This window comes from Terrapene carolina, unplaced genomic scaffold (genome assembly GCF_002925995.2).
Source record: "Terrapene carolina triunguis isolate 2854851 unplaced genomic scaffold, T_m_triunguis-2.0 Scaffold192, whole genome shotgun sequence".
Taxonomy (NCBI): Eukaryota; Metazoa; Chordata; order Testudines; family Emydidae; genus Terrapene; species Terrapene triunguis.
Genome location: NW_020664543.1, coordinates 28506833 through 28525133, shown reverse-complemented (window position 1 = coordinate 28525133; position 18301 = coordinate 28506833). Strand labels below are relative to the sequence as shown.

The window sequence follows — 18301 nt, the reverse complement described above, 5'->3', positions numbered from 1 at the left end:
CGCCCACTCAGCCTCTTCCCTCCGAGGCCCCACCTGCCTCGTGCTCAGAGGGGGAGGGGGCAGAGGGGAGTGAGCAGCAGCTGGGGGGAGAGAGCAGAGAGGAATGAGCAGCGAGTGGGGCCTTGGGGGAAAGAGGCCGAGAGGGGGCGGGACCTCAGGGCGGAGTGCAGGTGAAGCGGGGGGTGAGACCACTGTCCGGGCACCGGGACCCGTTCTGAGTGTGAGCCCGGCACCATAGCACCATTGGTGGCATTGTAAACCTGGTACTGATAGCGCGGTAACATAAAAAAGCCTTTTGCTCAGGGAGGTGGTGTTCCTACAGTGACAGAAAAACCCCTTCTACCAGTGTGGACTGCATCTATACCATGGGTTTAAGCGGACATAGCTACCCCCAACATAGCTATGCCAGTATAGTCTCGTTGTCTGTTTTTACCTGGCGAGTACAATGACCATAAGAAGATATGGTGTGCATTTTGTATGTTAAGGCTGATTTAACCATTACCTAGCTTGCTAAAGTGATTTTGTTATTGTTTAACAGAACTAACATTGAGTTCATTATTGTCTTGCTGTGTGTATTCCTAAATTCTGCAACTGTACTAATGTGTCATCACATATGGGTGAGAGTTTCTTGTTTTCTGGTTACCTTTTGTTCTATTAACTGCTAAAATTTAAGTACTCTAAATTTAAGTACAACGGAATACTCACCACTGGGAAGTTAACCACAGTATTTTGCTCACTCTCAACCCCTTCTCTGCACCTGGGCTACATATGCATTTTTGTGTGTGACAGTATTTGTGTGTGGGAAACACCTTAGATCTCTCTCTCCCTCTGATAACAATGGATTGTGTGTGTGAATGATAAGAAAACTTCCTCCCAACTCCTAGCATTACTTCAGTCTTCATACGTGTATACTATAATTGCTATAATACTTTTCTACCCTGACTTTGATTGGGTTGAATATATCTAACTACAGAAGTTATTCTATGTGAATACCTCATATATTCAAACTGTTTTGCCTTTGTTTAGCTTAAATACTGAGAGCATTGAACTTTGTATTTTCTTATCTGTATATTAACTTTGCCAGTGTTTATATGTTATGGTTGTAGGTGCTTTCTCTTTGACAATCTTTATAGAGAGACTCTCTTCCCAACACAGATTAACTGAATGACATGAGCACCTCATTTCATCTGACTTTGACACCAAGTCAGCCTAAGTTCAACCTTCCTGGAAAGATACTGGAACAAATTATTAAACAATGAACTTGTAAGCACCTAACGGATATATGAGTCATAAGGAATAACCAGCATGGATTTTTCAAGAGAAAATCATGCCAAACCAACCTAATTTGACAGGATTACTGGCCTAATGGATAGAAGCGGAGGAGTGGACGTGATATAGCTTGATTTTAGTAAGGCCTGTGACACAGTCCCACATGATATTCTCATAAACAAACTAGGGAAATATGGTCTAGATGAAATTAGTATAAGGTGGGTGCACATCTGATGAAAGACAGGACTAAAAGTATTTATTAATGGTTCACTGTCAAACTGGTAGGGCATATCGAGTGGGGCCCCATAGGGGTCAGTCCTGGGTCCAGTACTAGTCAAGATTTTCATTAATGACTTGGATAATGGAGTGGAGAGTATTCTTATAAAATCTGCAGATGACACCAAGTTGGGAGGGGTTGCAAGCACTTTGGAAGACAGGATTAGAATTCAAAATGACCATGACAAACTGGCGACTGAATTCAACAAGATGAAATTCAGTAAAGAGAAGTGCAAAATATTTCAGTTAGGAAGGAAAAATCAAATGCACATCTACAAAAATGTGGAATAATTGGCTAAGCGGTAGCACTGCTAAGAAAGATCTGGGGGTTACAAGAGATCACAAATTGAATATGTGTGAACAACTCGATGCAGTTGCAAAAAAGGCTAATATCACTCTGGGTGTATTAACGGGAGTGCTATAGGTAAAACATGGGAGGTAACTGTCCCACTCTACTCAGCACTAGTGAGGCCTCTATTGGGGTATTTTGTCCAATTCTGGACACCACACTTTAGGAAAGATATGGCCAAAGTGGAGAGAGCCCAGAGGAGAGCAACAAAAATGAGAAAAGGTTTAGAAAACATGACCTATGCGGAAAGGTTAAAAAAAACTGGGCATTTTTAGACTTGAGAAAAGAAAAGTGAGGGAGGACCTGATAACAGTGTTCAATTATGTTAAGGGCTGTTATAAAAGAGGACTGAGATCAATTGTTCTCCATGTCCACTGAAGGTAGGACAAGAAGTAATGGGCTTAACCTACAGTAAGGGAGATTTAGGTTAGATATTAGGGAAAAAAATTCTAACTATAAGGGTAGTTCTTCACAGGAATAGATTACTAAGGGATGTTGTGACATTCCCATTACTGGAGGTTTTTAAGAATACGGTAGACTAAGGCCTGGTCTACACTACAGTTAGGTTGACACAAGGCAGCTTACCCCAAACTAGTTGTGCATATGTCATGGGGGGAAGGGATAGCTCAGTGGTTTAAGCATTGGCCTGCTAAACCCAGCGTTGTGAGTTCAATCCTTGAGGGGGTCATTTAGGGAACTGGGGCAAAAATCTGTCTGGGGATTGGTCCTGCTTTGAGCAGGGGGTTGGACTAGATGACCTCCTGAGAGCCCTTCCAACACTGATATTCTATGATACATTTAAATTTGGCTCCCACCAATATAATGCCCCATTATGCTAACTTAATAACACCACCTCCCTGAGTGGCATAGAGCCAAGGTCAATGTAGTGAGAGTGTAGACCAGTAGTCCCCAACGCAGTGCCCATAGGTGCCATGGCACCCACCAGGGCATCTATGTGCGCCCGCGTACTGGCAGGCAGATGAGCATCCACCAATGCCACCGACAAGCAGCGTCATCCAGAGGTGTTGCTGCCAAAATGCCACCGATTTTCAGCAGCATTTCGGCGGCGATGCCTCTGGATGACACTGCTTGTCGGGGGCGACGCCTATTGACGTTGCCGCTTCTCAGCAGCATTTCGGCGGATGCTCGTCCACCGGCCACAGTCCGCTGTGGCTCGTCGTCTGGCACCCGCCAGACAAAAAAGGTTGGGAACCACTGGTGTAGATACTGCATTACTTACGATGACCATTACTTTCCTCTAGCAGCTGTCCCACAATGCCTCACATGGACCACTCTAGTCCTCATTATCAACTCTGCTGGGCAGGGGTCACAGAGACCAGAAGCCCCACCTCCCATTTAAAGCGCTGCAAATTTTTCAAATTCCTTTTTCTGACTGCCTAGCTTGGCAAGTACATGTAGAAACTCTCCATTGTTGAGTGCAACTGCCCAGTTGACCATGCCAGTTACACACTTCAGACACACTCCTGCATGGAGTAGAGAGGAGGGATTGGATCTCCTGGACTTGTGGAGAGAAGAGCTTGTGCAGGCACAGCTCTGATCCAGCCATAGAAACATGGATATCTATGAGCAGCTTGCTTGGGGGATGCAGGAGAAGAAATAGGACAGAGATCAGTAGCAGTGCAGCGTGAAAGCCAAGGAGCTGTGGGAGGCAGACCAACAGGGCCGTCCTTACCCATACGCAAAGTACGCAGCTGCATAGGGCACCAGCCCCTGGCCCACCTCTTCCCCAGGGCCCCAGCCCCTGCTCTGCTCCAGCCCTGCCTCTTCCCACCCCTGCTCCACCCCAGCCCCACCCCCCACTCCACCCCTTCCCCATGGCCCCCGCCCTGCTCTGCCCCCACCCCACCCCTTCCTGCCCCTGCCCCTGCTCTGCCCCAGCCCCGCCTCTTCCCACCTGTCAAGGCTGTATCCCCACTTTGAACTTTAGGGTACAAATGTAGGGGCCTGCATGAAAACTTCTAAGCTTAACTACCAGCTTAGCTCTGGTCCCGCTGCCACCATTCCCACTGGATTCCCTCCCTGGGAAGCCTTGAGAAACCTCTCACCAATTCCCTGGTGAATACAGATCCAAACTCCTTGGATCTTAAACAAGGAGAAATTGACCCTTCCCCCCTCCTTCCTTTCACCAACTCCTGGTGAATAGAGATCCAAACCCCCTTGGATCTTAAAACAAGGAGAAATCAATCTGGTTCTTAAAAAGAAGGCTTTTAATTAAAGAAAAAGGTAAAAATCATCTCTGTAAAATCAGTATGGAAAATAACTTTACAGGGTAATCAAACTTAAAGAGCTCAGAGGACCCCCCTCTGTCTTAGGTTCAAAGTACAGCAAACAAAGATAAACACTCTGGTAAAAGGTACATTTACAAGTTGAGAAAACAAAGGAAAACTAAGACGCCTTGCCTGGCTTTTTTACTTACAAGTTTGAAATAGGAGAGACTTGTTTAGAAAGATGGGGAGAACCTGGATTGATGTCTGGTCCCTCTCAGTCCCAAGAGCAAACCACCCCTTAAACAAAGGGCACAAAACAAAAGCCTTTCCCCCCCAAGATTTGAAAGTATCTTGTCCCCTTATTGGTCCTTTGGGTCAGGTGTCAGCCAGGTTACCCGAGCTTCTTAACCCTTTACAGGTGAAAGGATTTGGAGTCTCTGTACACAGGAGAGCTGTTACCCTTCCCTTTATAGTTATGACACCACCCCTGAGAGGAATGCAGCAGGGCCAGGCCTGCACTCACCAGCAGCGGGCAGTGCAGCGGCCCCGCCCCAGCCGCGCTGCCAGTGAGTGCTGAGGAGCGATTCCCCCCTGATCCCCGAGCCAGCCCTGCCCCCCCCCACAGAGGCCTGGGGCTACCCACCCCCACAGGGGGCCACTTGGGCCCCAGAATAGCTAGGAATGGCCCTGCATACCAATCCAGTGCTGAACCACAGATCTGCTGCTTTTAAAAAGAGCTGCATGCCATACTAGGTGGAGACCCTGCCCTCACGCCCAACAGTGCTGCAAATACCTCCAAGGAGCCTGAGTCACAGGCCCCTGCCACGAACAGTGAAGAGAATGAGGTGGATGATGAAGAGTATGGGAGACAAGCGACAGGGGGAATCCAGCCATGCAGCAAGCCAGTACCCATTTTTTCTTCCACTGCAGTTTGGCAGTACTGCCAGATGAGCACGGGGTGAGCCCAATGCTGGGGAAGAACCTCGGGTAAGTGTGTAGTTTAATTTTAAATTACAGGGATGCCCACCTCAAGTAACAGGACACATTTTTGACATCATTAATTTACTGGTGCTAGAAGAGATAGCAACTCTACCTCTCTTGGTTTAATACTATCTATTTTTCATTACTCTCTAGAGTTGGGGGATCCACATGAAGCAGTTTATGTGCACAGGGATGTTCTGTGAATCCTCCTGAGAGATCTCAATGAAACTTTCATGGAGGTACTCTGCAACCCTGTGCCAAAGGTTTCACCGCCAGCACAAGGAGCCAAGACAAACTGCACAAATGATGTCCTAACTGCGGTGACTTTATGCCAACATAACTTGCGCTGACATAAGTTTGTAGTGTAGACATGGCCCAAGTCTCGACCAAGAGTCTATCTCAGTTGGACTTGCTGAGAAGAGTTCATGGTCTGAAGCAGGAGTGCTGGAGCCCCATTGCTTCAGTCTATGGAGGCAGAGAAGCTGCAAGGTTTACCCTAGAATCATAGAATCTCAGGGTTGGAAGGGACCTCAGGAGGTCATCTAGTCCAACCCCCTGCTCAAAGCAGGACCAATTCCAAACTAAATCATCCCAGCCAGGGCTTTGTCAAGCCTGACTTTAAAAACCTCTAAGGAAGGAGATTCCACCACCTCCCTAGGTAACCCATTCCAGTGCTTCACCACCCTCCTAGTGAAAAAGTTTTTCCTAATATCCAACCTAAACCTCCCCCACTGCAACTTGAGACCATTACTCCTTGTTCTGTCATCTTCTACCACTGAGAACAGTCCAGATCCATCCTCTTTGGAACCCCCTTTCAGGTAGTTGAAAGCAGCTATCAAATCCCCCCTCATTCTTCTCTTCTGCAAACTAAACAATCCCAGTTCCCTCAGCCTCTCCTCATAAGTCATGTGCTCCAGCCCCCTAATCATTTTTGTTGCCCTCCGCTGGACTCTTTCCAATTTTTCCACATCCTTCTTGTAGTGTGGGGCCCAAAACTGGACACAGTACTCCAGATGAGGCCTCACCAATGTCGAATAGAGGGGAATGATCACGTCCCTCGACCTGCTGGCAATGCTCCTACTTATACAGCCCAAAATGCCGTTAGCCTTCTTAGCAACAAGGGCACACTGTTGACTCATATCCAGCTTCTCAACCACTGTAACCCCTAGGTCCTTTTCTGCAGAACTGCTTCCTAGCCATTCGGTCCCTAGTCTGTAACAGTGAATGGGATTGTTCCATCCTAAGTGCAGGACTCTGCACTTGTCCTTGTTGAACCTCAATAGGTTTCTTTTGGACCAATCCTCTAATTTGTCTAGGTCCCTCTGTATCCTATCCCTACCCTCCAGTGTATCTACCACTCCTCCCAGTTTAGAGGCAGAGTGAGACCTCTTGGGCATCTGGCACACTGAAGGGGTTCCTCCAAGAGACTGTTCCAAAGCTGGGGGCACAGCACCAATCCTGTGCATCCATGACAGTAGGTAATCTGCCTTTCTGAGAGGCTGTAACTAGATTGAATGCTTCTATCAAGCTAGCTGTGTCTACAGTGGAAGTTAGATTGACATAACTACATTGCAATTTTTTTTCTCAGCCCATAGCAACATAGCTAGGTTGACCTAAGTTTTAAGTGTAGACCCTGCCTAGCTGTTTGAGTGCCGGGCAGGTGTAGGTAGCTCCTGTTCACTACAATGCAAAGGCAGTGGGTTAATGTGTTAAGAGTGTACCATGGCATCACTCACAGAGTTAAGATTGCATTGGTATGTACCATAACTCTCTAGCTCTTGGTTTTCAGAGATCTGAGCTAGAAATATTTTAACTCTTCACTTCCTGGTTTCGAAAGCTTAAGTTTTGCTAAACTCAATATCGTGGAAAGGCAGGAGATACCATTGGGCAGCTCTAAGTCTGCACTGACACAAGGGTTTTTGTCAGTGAATTCTCTAGTATTTTAACAGACAGAAATCTTGTTTGTATGAGTTAGACCATTTAGACAGTAGTAATTATCATGTAGGCGTGCAGTTCAGGTAATGATAAGAGCTACCCCTCACATAGTGCTGTTCATCAGTAGATCTCAAGGAGGGAAACATTATCCCCATTACACACATGAGGAAACTGAGGCACAGAGTGGTGAGGTGATTTGGCCAAAGTCATGCCACAAGCCTGTGGCAGACCTGGGAATAGAGCCCAGGGTTTTTGAGTCCCAGTACAGATGTTTTTCCACTAGGCCACATAGTTGCTATGTGAATCCTAAGTGCCCCAATCTTCCCTATACTTTGATATTGTGGAATGGGGCTAATAGCTGTGCTTTGAAACATTTGCAATGTGCAGTTGCTAGCAGGGTCAATGAGAGAAATCTCAGACATGGTCTGCGTCCCAAGAACTTGACAGTTTTATTACATGGCAATAACAGTAACGTTAAGCACGTGAGAGAAGATTGGTGTGCCTGTCTCGTCTCCCACCCCCCACCATCCCCTGCTACATACAGCCCACCCTCTCACACCACCATTTCCATCCCACCCTCCCCTTTCCCCCCAACCCAGTGCTGAAGAGCCTGTGATATGCATCAAACATGCCCGTTCTCAAGTTCAACTCTTCACCCAGTCTCAGTGTGTGTTCTTGTTACATGCCCCCAGCATGCCTGTCTCAGCTCCTGACCCAAAAGGACTTTCCCAGATGCCAGCTCACGTAGGTAGCTGGGAGACTGGCTCTGACATCCCTAGATGGACAATCTCCCCCCAGATCCTGGCTCATGTATGGGTGGAAAAAAGGGGTTTGGACACCCCTAGAGAGGCAGCCCCCCAGATCCTGGCACACACACATGGGATGGGAAAGGGGTTCAGACAACCCAGAGGTGTAAGGAGCCCCTGAACCTGGTACAAACATGGGAGGGGAGAATGTGGGGCTGACAGGTGCCCCCACCCCTATTCCCTGCCCTGCCACCCTCCTCCATCTCACCCTTCCCAGGGTTCAACCTCTCCCCCTAATCCCCATCCCCTCACCCTGACCTGAGCCCCCAAAACACTCTCCCCTACTACCTTCTAATTATCCCTCCTCCCCTCACTGCAGCCCCAAACCCCTCTCTCCCTATTCCCCCCACTCTTCCACCCCCTAATATTTCCTTCCCCGCACAGTAGTGACACGTATAATTTATTTTCTTTTCAAAAATAGCACAAGCGCCTTCTGAATCTCCTGCTGCACTCAGATTACAATTCCCCAAAATAAAATAAAAAACCCTCTTTGACAGAGGCAAATTGTCACAAGATGCCTCTGATGTTTCCCTACAGATTTCTACCCACAGCTGGGTTTTAATTTACACTGGAGCAATTGCCAGAACATTTTGCCTTGAGCCACACAGCTGCTGGAAGTTGCAGCTGGCTACCAACCCCCCTGGCCTCTCAGACAGCACACGCACAGCGCGATCCATTTGGTGTGGGAATGCTACGCACACACCTAACTTGACAGCTAAACTCTCACTAATACTGTTTTCAGTTTTATTCCCCCAGAGGGATGGTCCGGTCCATGCATTCTCTGGGAGTAGCCCTAGAGCGACTGACACTCTTGTGCCAGAATCAGTGCCTTGGTTTCATCTCTAGCTCTGTGCAAAGAAAATTGGCAGAATCCATGAACCTTAAGAAAAACTGCTTTTGGGGGGTGGTATCTCAGGAACCGATTTTTCAATGACCCCACATTTGGATCAGTAATCCCACCCCATGTCCTGAGGATGCACACCACATTTCATGGCAATCCAAGTAACTGTGCAGATTTTAGAGCACTTACAAGAGTCAAACTATACACAGAAAGCTGCTTTAACCTTAATTATAACTCAGACCTGCTGGTCTGCTATAAAACTGCATTAATCACTGTAGTATCTGAGCACCTTCCAGTAGCATATTAATCACATAACTTAACATCTTTCATGTGCTGTTGGTTCTCTTATCCTCTCTCCAGGATGAGGTATGTGCTCAGTGGAGGTTGGGTTTTTTTTTGTCTATATACATGGCATTGTGCATTTCAGTTAGAGAATGCAGGTCAATGAAATGTGCCTGGCATTTGGCAAGGAAGACAGTAAGGTTTGAGATGGTCCTTAGCTGCTTGGAGTGTTCATTCCACAGTCTCAGACCAGCCAACAAGAGAGACCGTGTCATGAACACCCGAGCTTTACCCTTATTGTTGAGAGTTCCATTGTGCCAGAGGGGTGACGTTTTCAACCCCAATCTCGATCCCGGAACTTAAGGCAGTCTTTTAGATCACTACAAGGAGCACCATGGATAAGGACCAAGACCTTGGACTTGATTCACTATTCTATGCGAAGTCACTGTCGAAAGCAAGGACAGGTGTGATGGGCTCGCTTTAGCTTGTGTAGCTGAGGAGATGCACTGCAGTGCTTCTGTACTAGTTGGAGTTTCCTACATGCAGTTCTATAGCATTGCAGTACTCCACGCAAGAAGTGACAAAGGTGTAAATAACTGAGGCTGGGTCTTTGTAGTCTGCTTGCCAACCAGGAACTATAGAAAGCATTACTCAAGGACGTTGCTACTTGAGAGCTCAGCATCAGTGATGATTTCCAAGAGCACTCCTAGACTGTGAAATGAATTGCCCAATTGTGGGTAGGAGCTGATCAGTGGATGTTCAGAGCTTCTCAGGAAGTAATAATCAAATTCCCATCACAACGTGGAAATCTTATCTCAGCCTTTTGCTCTGCATGCCTCTGTCCCAGAAAGGTGATTACATTCTTTGCTTTAATAACTATTCCATGTCCCCAGTATATGGCCCCTCCGGCCTGGCCTGACACGCTGATGTTCATGGGAATCAGCAAAGGTGTTACTCACTTCACCCCTCCCTAGGGTTTGCGTCCTCTGTGGATTCTCTGATGCCTAATAAAGGCTGAGCTGTACCGGAAGTTTTTCCCACACTCGGGGCATTCATAGGGTTTTTCTCCCGTGTGGATTCTCTGGTGTTCATTACAGGTGGATCTATCCCGGAAGCTTTTCCCACACGTCAGGCATTTGTAGGGTTTTTCTCCTGTGTCGAGTCTCTGGTGCCTAACGAGTTGCGTGAGCTGACGGAAACTTTTCCCGCACTTGGGGCATTTATGTGGTTTCTCTCCCGTGTGGATTCTTTGGTGTTTATTAAACGTTGACCGATCCCTGAAACTTTTCCCACAGGTCAGGCATTTATAGGGTCTCTCTCCCGTGTGGATTCTCTGGTGCGTACTAAAGGTGGATCTATCACTGAAGCTTTTTCCACACTCATGGCATTTATAAGGTCTCTCTCCCATGTGGATTACCTGGTGTGCAGTGAGGGTTGAGCTACAACTGAAGCTTTTCCCGCACTCGAGACATTTGTAAGGCTTCCCTCCTGTGTGGACTCTCTGATGTTTGGTGAGGTTTGAGCGCTGGCTGAAGCTTTTCTCGCAGTCAGGACACTTATAAGGTTTTTCTCCTGTGTGGATTCTCTGGTGAATAATAAGGAATGATTTCCAAGGGAAACTTTTCCCACAGTCGCCGCACATGTGAGGTCTCTCTTCTGTGGGAACTCTCTGGTAAACAGATTCTTTGATTCTTCCGACTCCTCTCATCCTCTGCATGGATTTATCCCGTCTCTCCTCTTGGTGGTTTCCCTGCTGTCTCTCTGGCCAGTGCTGACTCTTATGGGCTTCTCCCCACTCAGGACTCTGGGAAGCATCTCCTTTGGCTCTTCCCAATGCCATCCCATGTGGCTCCAGTTGTTCAGAACCTTCCTGCTGAGGGTTCTCCTCCTTGTTCTCGTTCACCATCTCCTCAACTGCTGGGACAGAGAGAGAATCCAGACAGGAGTCAGTCCCTGTGCCGGGAGAAAGGGAACCTCAGAAAAGGGAATGAGAAAGGGAGGAACAAACCAGAATAAGTGGTGGGGAGATGGAAATATCAGTATCTGACTCCCCCCCAAAAAACCTTTCCTTACTGGGGAGAGGGAGAGGAGATCAATTCTGCCTTCGTTCCATTACAATATCAATGTGGAGAGGGACTAAAAGGCTGGATAGGATTGGTGAAAACCCATGAGTGACGTCTGTCACGAGAATATAGAAATTGGTTTCTGAGTCCATTCAGTCGATTCCTTACCCCTGTGGACATCTTTCAGGATCTCCCTTTCCTCATAAATCTGGAGATCAGGGACCCATGGCTCCTCCCCTAGTTCCAGCTGGGAGCTCACGTCAGGTTTGGAAATTGGAAATCCTGTTTGGGGAGCAAGGAAACATGCGTTGATCTTGTTCATTAAGGTCAGTGCTGTTACTACTTCCAGATCCAGGATATGAGTAGTCTACCCAGATGGGCTCCTTCCTTTCCCCACCCCGACCCTAAAGGGACTGGGCTATAAATCGTAAAGGACACTTTCTGGAGCAAAGGTTCATCCACTCTGCCTAGGAAATGGGCCTTACTTATTCCCTTGGGGAGCTAAGAAAATTTGGTAAACTCTCTAGGTATCAGGGCTACAATTAAGGCTCTGTCGCTGCCAATTATTCCCTCCTCCTTCCCCTGCAACACATATGCCCACATTCCTCCAGAACACAAGCCAGAACAGGAAGATATTACAGGGGGCTTATCTACCTGGTCAGTAAGCCAGAGTGTGACTGTAGCACACCAGCTCTTGTGCACTAACTGTCTGTGTGGACCCTGCTACCATGCACTGAAAGTTCTGTAGTGTGCTTTCAGGTACTGCTCTCAGTCTAGTGTGTAGAAGCAGGGTCTACCCACCTATTTAGAGCAGGGTACGGTGCTGCACTGTAGATTTACACCTTGACTTGCTGATGTGACCCAGTGCCCGCTTGGTGTCAACTGGCAGAGGGCACAGAGTGTACCTAGGGTTTTACAGGGGTCCCCTGGGTCAGAAATGTGCATAACTGCTCACCACAGTCTCTACTGAGATCCAGTTACCCACTGATTATTGTAACCCTTGTGAGATGTATGCACGAAGTTGTGTGGCTATATTGACAACTATGTTTAATTTACGGTCCTGGAGTTAGGGCAGGTCACCAGGAGGTGACATGTCTTGGACAGGTTCTTTTCAGGCAGGAGATTACAGACACTTATCTCTCTCTCTGGTTATACATGCATTGTCTGCCTCGCAATGGAGGCCAATCTGCAGACTGAGCCAGGTGCCAGTCGAAAGGTTGCACAATCTAGGAGAGAGCAGAGGGGTGCCCTGTTTATGGGCAAAGACACAGAATTGTTAGCGTACAACTGGGAGCACAAGGAAACACACAGGATCCTTCACCAAGGAGCCAAGCTAACCGTGTGTTTGTCCTAAGGAAGGAGGGTCATAGCCAATGTTACCTCTAATTTTTCCATCCATGTGCGGAATAAATTTTATGTGCAGATGTGTGTCACCAGTAGAAACAAAAAACCTAGATATATATTTTTAAAAAGTTACCATAGGGATAATTACTCCAACCAGGGCAGGTTAGGCATTTTAGAAGAATTAAATTTAAGTGTAAGAGAGAAATAAAAATTATGAAATGCACAGACCAGTCAAAACATTAAAATAACCCACTTTGAAAGAATAAAATTATAGAGAATATATGTGCATTGCAGGAAGTAGCAAGAAGTAACAACAATAATACAAGTATGTGTTGGGAGGTGAGTGTGAAAGAGACACAGAGAGAGAGAGAGAGAGTGTGTGTGTGTGTGTGTGAGAAAGAGAGAGACGGACAGTGTGAGAGTGTGTGTGACAGAGATACAGAGACAGTGTGTGTGTGACACAGACACAGTGTGTGTGTGTGTGAGAGAGTGTGAGACAGACAGACACTCAGAAACAGTGCAGGCTGAGCCAGGCTGTGTCCCTTCTCCCCTGCTCTGCGGAGATGGGGTATAGGGGCAGGGGGACATCCTGACATCAGCACCCTCCTTTCCCCGCCCACCCCTCCGCACAGCCAGCAGGAGGATCCTGGGAGCAGTTGCAGGACAGAGCAACGTGGGGGGAGGGGCACCTGAACATATGCTGCTGGCTGTGCGCACTCTGCAAATCAGTTGGGCAACGTTTGAATCTCTCCTGAGCAGCTGCGCAAGCGCGCAGCTTACAGGTAACACAGATCACAGCCAGCCGGGCTGTAGGATGCTGAAAGGACTTTGAGTGAGCATCACTCTATAAGACATGAGTGTATCTAATTCATTAAGGCTGTGGCTTTCAAAGGGACCCAAGAGAGTTAAACATCCAACTGCACTGACTGCAGTGTCTGGGCCCCTTACAAATTTCCAGTCTTAATCCCTCTGGTCCCCACTCTTCCCCTATGAAATGGAGATAACCACCCACTCCCTGACCGTTTTTTCTTTTTAGATGGAAATTGATTGGGAGCAGGGACTGTCTCTTCCTGTGTCAATGTTGGTGCCCAGAATGACAGGAAGGGGGGGGGGGGTCCAGTGGTTAGGGCTTTGGCCTCAAACTCAGGAGATCTGGTTCAGTTCTTTGCTCTGCCACAGACTTCCTGGGTGACCTTGTGAGCGTCACTTAGACTGTCTGCGCCTCAGTCCCCTATGAGTACAACAGGTGTAACAGCAGCTCCCTATTCCACGGGGCAAAGGGATAAATATGTTAAATACTGCGAGGTGCTCAGACACGGTGGCAATGGGGACCCATATAAGTACCATTATGGCACAATCAGCCCTGATGTCCATTGGAGAGGGCAAGTGCTGTGGTAATTAAAAATCTGTCTCCTGCACCAGCAGTAGTAGCATAAGGTTTACATGGAATTCCTGCTTACGAAGGGTCTCTCCCTTCTTGTGTGTAATCCATCACCAGCTTTCTCCATCCCTGCGCTGCTGTTGCAGGGCCCAGGAACATGGAGGGTGAGACAAAGGGACATCTCAATACCAACTGGCAGAGGACACACAGGGTGCATAGGGTTGTACAAGGATCCCCAGGGGCAGAGATCTGTACAACAGTTCACTGACGGGTAGGCGTGTGAGGTTTCTACCAAAGGCCAGTAGCCTACTGGTCATCATCAGAGAAATTACGTATCTTTATTGAAAAATTATGTTTGTAGCGCCTTGGAGTTAAGGCAGGTCACCAGGGAGGAGACATATATCAGAAATGTTCCTTTCAGATAGGAGCTAATTGTCACCCATCTCCCTGTCTGGCCATTTATGTATCATATGCCTCATTCTGTGTGCCTCACACCGTATGGCTGTTTGCGTACTGAGCCAGGTGTGAAATGGAGAGATGGTGAAGTCTACGAGAAGCGGAAATCTACAGGTAGAAAAAACAGCAGGGAGTGTCCTGTTTATGACTAAAGACAACAGACTGATCTGGCTTATCTTGGAGTGCACAGAGATGCTCTGAATCCTTCAGCTAGGAGGCAAACTGACGCGCACTTGTCTCATGAGAAAAGGGTCACAGCCTGCCTAGCTGTAAAGTGCTGTAAGTATTTTGGGTGAGCTGTACTTTACCGGACAGGAGAGAATCGTGTTAAGTCCCGGCTCTAGAAGGCACGTTTTGATTTTATTTTCTATGGAACTATTTGTTTCCAATATTTCTACTTGCTTTGACTTGGAAGCATCACAGCCATGCATTAACTGTCTAGAAAATCACCACCAGTCCATGTCCCTCCCCAACAAAAGCAGAACAGGAAGTCATTTCTTAAGACTGTGAGCTCTTTGGAGTGGAGACTGTCTCTGTGATGGGTGCACCAGGCCCTTTGAGGCCCTCTGCTAGAGGCCCCATGGTCCTACCACACCCCGCTCCAGGAAAGGACCAGCAAAGGTGGGTTCTCCAGGCCTGCCTACAGAGGCCACAGAGAAGCAGCTAGTCAGAGCCCACCTGGCTCAGATAAAAGGAGCTGCAGGGGCTGAGCAGGGCAGTATCTGGCTGGGACCAGATGGGTAAAGACAGGGGCTCTGCTCTGGCCAGAGGACCTTGGCAGGCTGCATTTACTGGAACTGGAGAGAGAGGCTGAGACTGTAACCCTACAGTAATGGGAGAGGTAAAGGGCCCAGGTAAAACAGGGAGCGGTATGTGGCTGCTGTTTATAAGGTCCCTGGGTTGCCACCTGGAGTAGTGGGCAGACTGGGTTCCCCCGCCAGCCACTGGCAAAGTGGCCTAATCCAGGAGCAGGGGACAAGACTCCTTGAGAGGCCCCAGAGAAGGGCGGAATTGAATACGCCCAGAGATGGGACTGAAGACCTTCCCCCACCATCTATGAGACCCACTCTGCCCACACAGCATCCTGAACCAAAAACAGCAACCTTCTCCTCTCTTCTTCTACTGTAGAGAGCTACCCCACAGAATCATTCAGACCATGAATCACATCATCCACCCTCACTCTGCCCCAGAACCCAGCCCATCTCCCTGCAAGGAACCATCATTTCAGAAGGCTCAGCCATGTCCAGGAAGAAACACCAAGGACAGCACCCTCCTTCCATGAATTCAGCACAATGGCATGGGAGGTAGCCCTGAAGGCACTAACAGCAACTGGACCCAGCCCCATGACTCTGGTCTGTGCCCTTCCTGCTCGGTGGAATAGAATCGAGAACATCCGGGGCCTCCCGCTAACACAGCTGGCTGGGACAGACTACAGACAAGACAGAGGGGAAGCACATTTGAAAATCTGGCTGCTGGGGAGTTGACAGGGCTGAGGCATGAGACATGTGTTCATCTGTCAGATGGCAGAGGGGTCAGAGGCACCAAAGGATGGAACATTCCTTAGGAAGGGGGGAGGGATACAGAGAATCTGTCCCTCTTGAAAGCCTCAGTTGTAGGAAGAGTAGCGTGATTGTTACATCCCTGAATTCCCTGTCCTAATGGGGTGTGTGTGGAGGTCACAGGCTTTCACAGACAGGAGCTTGGGACTATTGGGGCAGATCCCCCATAGATCTGGGGGATCCATGAAGAACCCTGCACAGAATCTGACGCCGATGCTTCAGAGACACACATACACACACCAATTTTTAATGCCCGAGGGGGCAGGAATCCTTACCCAGTGAGGTCACAGTCTCATAATTCTCCTGCATGACGTCCCTGTAGAGGGCTCTCTGACCTGGGTCCAACAGAGCCCATTCCTCCTTGGTGAAATACACAGCCACCTCCTTGAAGGTCACCAGCTCCACTGCAGCCATGTCACTTCCCTGTTACTCAGGAGTGTGGGATAACCTGGACTGGGACCTATTGCACAGCCTGTCAGGGCAAGAAGGGAAATTGGGGCCATTTCCAAAGGGGCTTCAATGCATTTCGGACTCTGATTCCCACCAGGCTCTTTCCCTGTAGACTTTGCATGGCTGGGGAATTGCTTAAACCTATTGTGTGTGGATTTCAGCAGGTTCCTAAGTGCCTCACAAGAACCACAATAGGCACCTGACCTACCAGCCTCCCGGAGAAGGGATCCCAGCTGTGGTTCCCGAGCAGAGATAGGTGCCGCCTTGCAGTCTGGACTGAGGCCCCTATCTCAGAGAGGGGTGGGCTTTGGATACATCCCTGTCATCAGCATCTCCATGGGCTAGCTCAAGCAGCTGCTTACCTAGCATAGGGGCCTTTGTGGATCCCACTCCTAGGCCACTATCTCTGCCCAGTCACTGTATAGGGAGTCTGGGCACCTCACTCAGTTGTGTGCATTCCATTGTTACTCTAGTGATTGTTTACATGCCAGGAGGTGTTTGTGATAGAATCATAGAATATCAGGGTTGGAAGGGACCTCAGGAGGTCATCTAGTCCAACCCCCTGCTCAAAGCAGGATCAATTCTCAACTAAATCATCCCAGCCAAGGCTTTGTCAAGCCTGAGCTTAAAAACCTCTAAGGAAGGAGATTCCACCACCTCCCTAGGTAACCCATTCCAGTGCTTCACCACCCTCCTAGTGAAAAAGTTTTTCCTAATATCCAATTAAATCTCCCCCACTGCAACTTGAGACCATTACTCCTTGTTCTGTCATCAGGTATCACTGAGAACAGTCTAGATCCATTCTCTTTGGAACCCCCTTTCAGGTAGTTGAAAGCAGCTATCAAATCCCCCCTCATTCTTCTCTTCTGCAGACTAAACAATCCCAGTTCCCTCAGCCTCTCCTCATAAGTCATGTGCTCCAGCCCCCTAATCATTTTTGTTGCCCTCCGCTGGACTCTTTCCAATTTTTCCACATCCTTCTTGTAGTGTGTGCAGCCCAAAACTAGACACAGTATTCCAGATGAGGCCTCACCAATGTCGAATAGAGGGGAATGATCACGTCCCTCGATCTGCTGGCAATGCCCCTACTTATACAGCCCAAAATGCCGTTAGCCTTCTTGGCAACAAGGGCACACTGTTGACTCATATCCAGCTTCTCAACCACTGTAACCCCTAGGTCCTTTTCTGCAGAACTGCTGCCTAGCCATTCGGTCCCTAGTCTGTAACAGTGAATGGGATTCTTCCGTCCTAAGTGCAGGACTCTGCACTTGTCCTTGTTGAACCTCAATAGGTTTCTTTTGGCCCAATCCTCTAATTTGTCTAGGTCCCTCTGTATCCTATCCCTACCCTCCAGCATATCTACCACACCTCCCAGTTTAGTGTCATCTGCAAACTTGCTGAGAGTGCAGTCCACGCCATCCTCCAGATCATTAATGAAGATATTGAACAAAACTGGCCCCAGGACTGACCCTTGGGGCACTCCGCTTGAAACCGGCTGCCAACTAGACATGGAGCCGTTGATCACTACCCGTTGAGCCCGACAATTTAGCCAGCTTTCTATCCATCTTATAGTCCATTCATCCAGCCCATACTTCTTTAACTTGCTGGCAAGAATACTGTGATGCTCAGCGTCGCAACTCCCCAGCCCCTTTGTGCATCTGGGTGCAGGAAGTTACTGAGAAGATCCCTTGATTGCTCTTGGCCTGCACAATTTCAGAATCGAAGGAGCCGCTTTGGGGGATCCCCCTGACACTATCCCCAGGGCAGCATATTCCCCCAGCAGTACAGGGACCAGGCAGAGGCGGGAACTGGCTTTTCCTCTCCCTGCTCCTCACCTTGTCCCAGGAAAGTCAATCTGCCCCAGGGTGCTGCAGGGAAGGGGGCTGGGCAGGGCTGGGAGTCGGGAACCTCCCTCCCCACTGATTGCTCCTGCTGCCCCTGCCAGTCTCTATCCCTGTCTCCCTCCCGCCCCCTTTCCCCTCCCCTCGGGCTGGGACACTCCCGGAGCTGGCTCGGCTCCTGCAGGCACTCAGGGGAGCAGAGCCTAGGGGGGTCAAGGGGGCAGAGCCGAGGGCGGGGGG

General features: G+C 48.6%; 1 protein-coding gene across 1 annotated transcript in view; it reads right to left on the bottom strand.

Moving 5' to 3' along the window:
• Positions 1 to 8221: 8221 nt before the first annotated feature.
• LOC112108536 (zinc finger protein 850-like) overlaps positions 8222 to 18301 on the bottom strand; it is an 84601-nt gene continuing 74521 nt past the window's right edge. Inside the window, exon 6 of the mRNA XM_026654494.2 lies at positions 8222 to 10650. Coding sequence (XP_026510279.2) covers positions 9938 to 10650 — 713 coding nt within the window. The 3' untranslated portion in view covers positions 8222 to 9937. The remainder of the gene's footprint in view (positions 10651 to 18301) is intronic.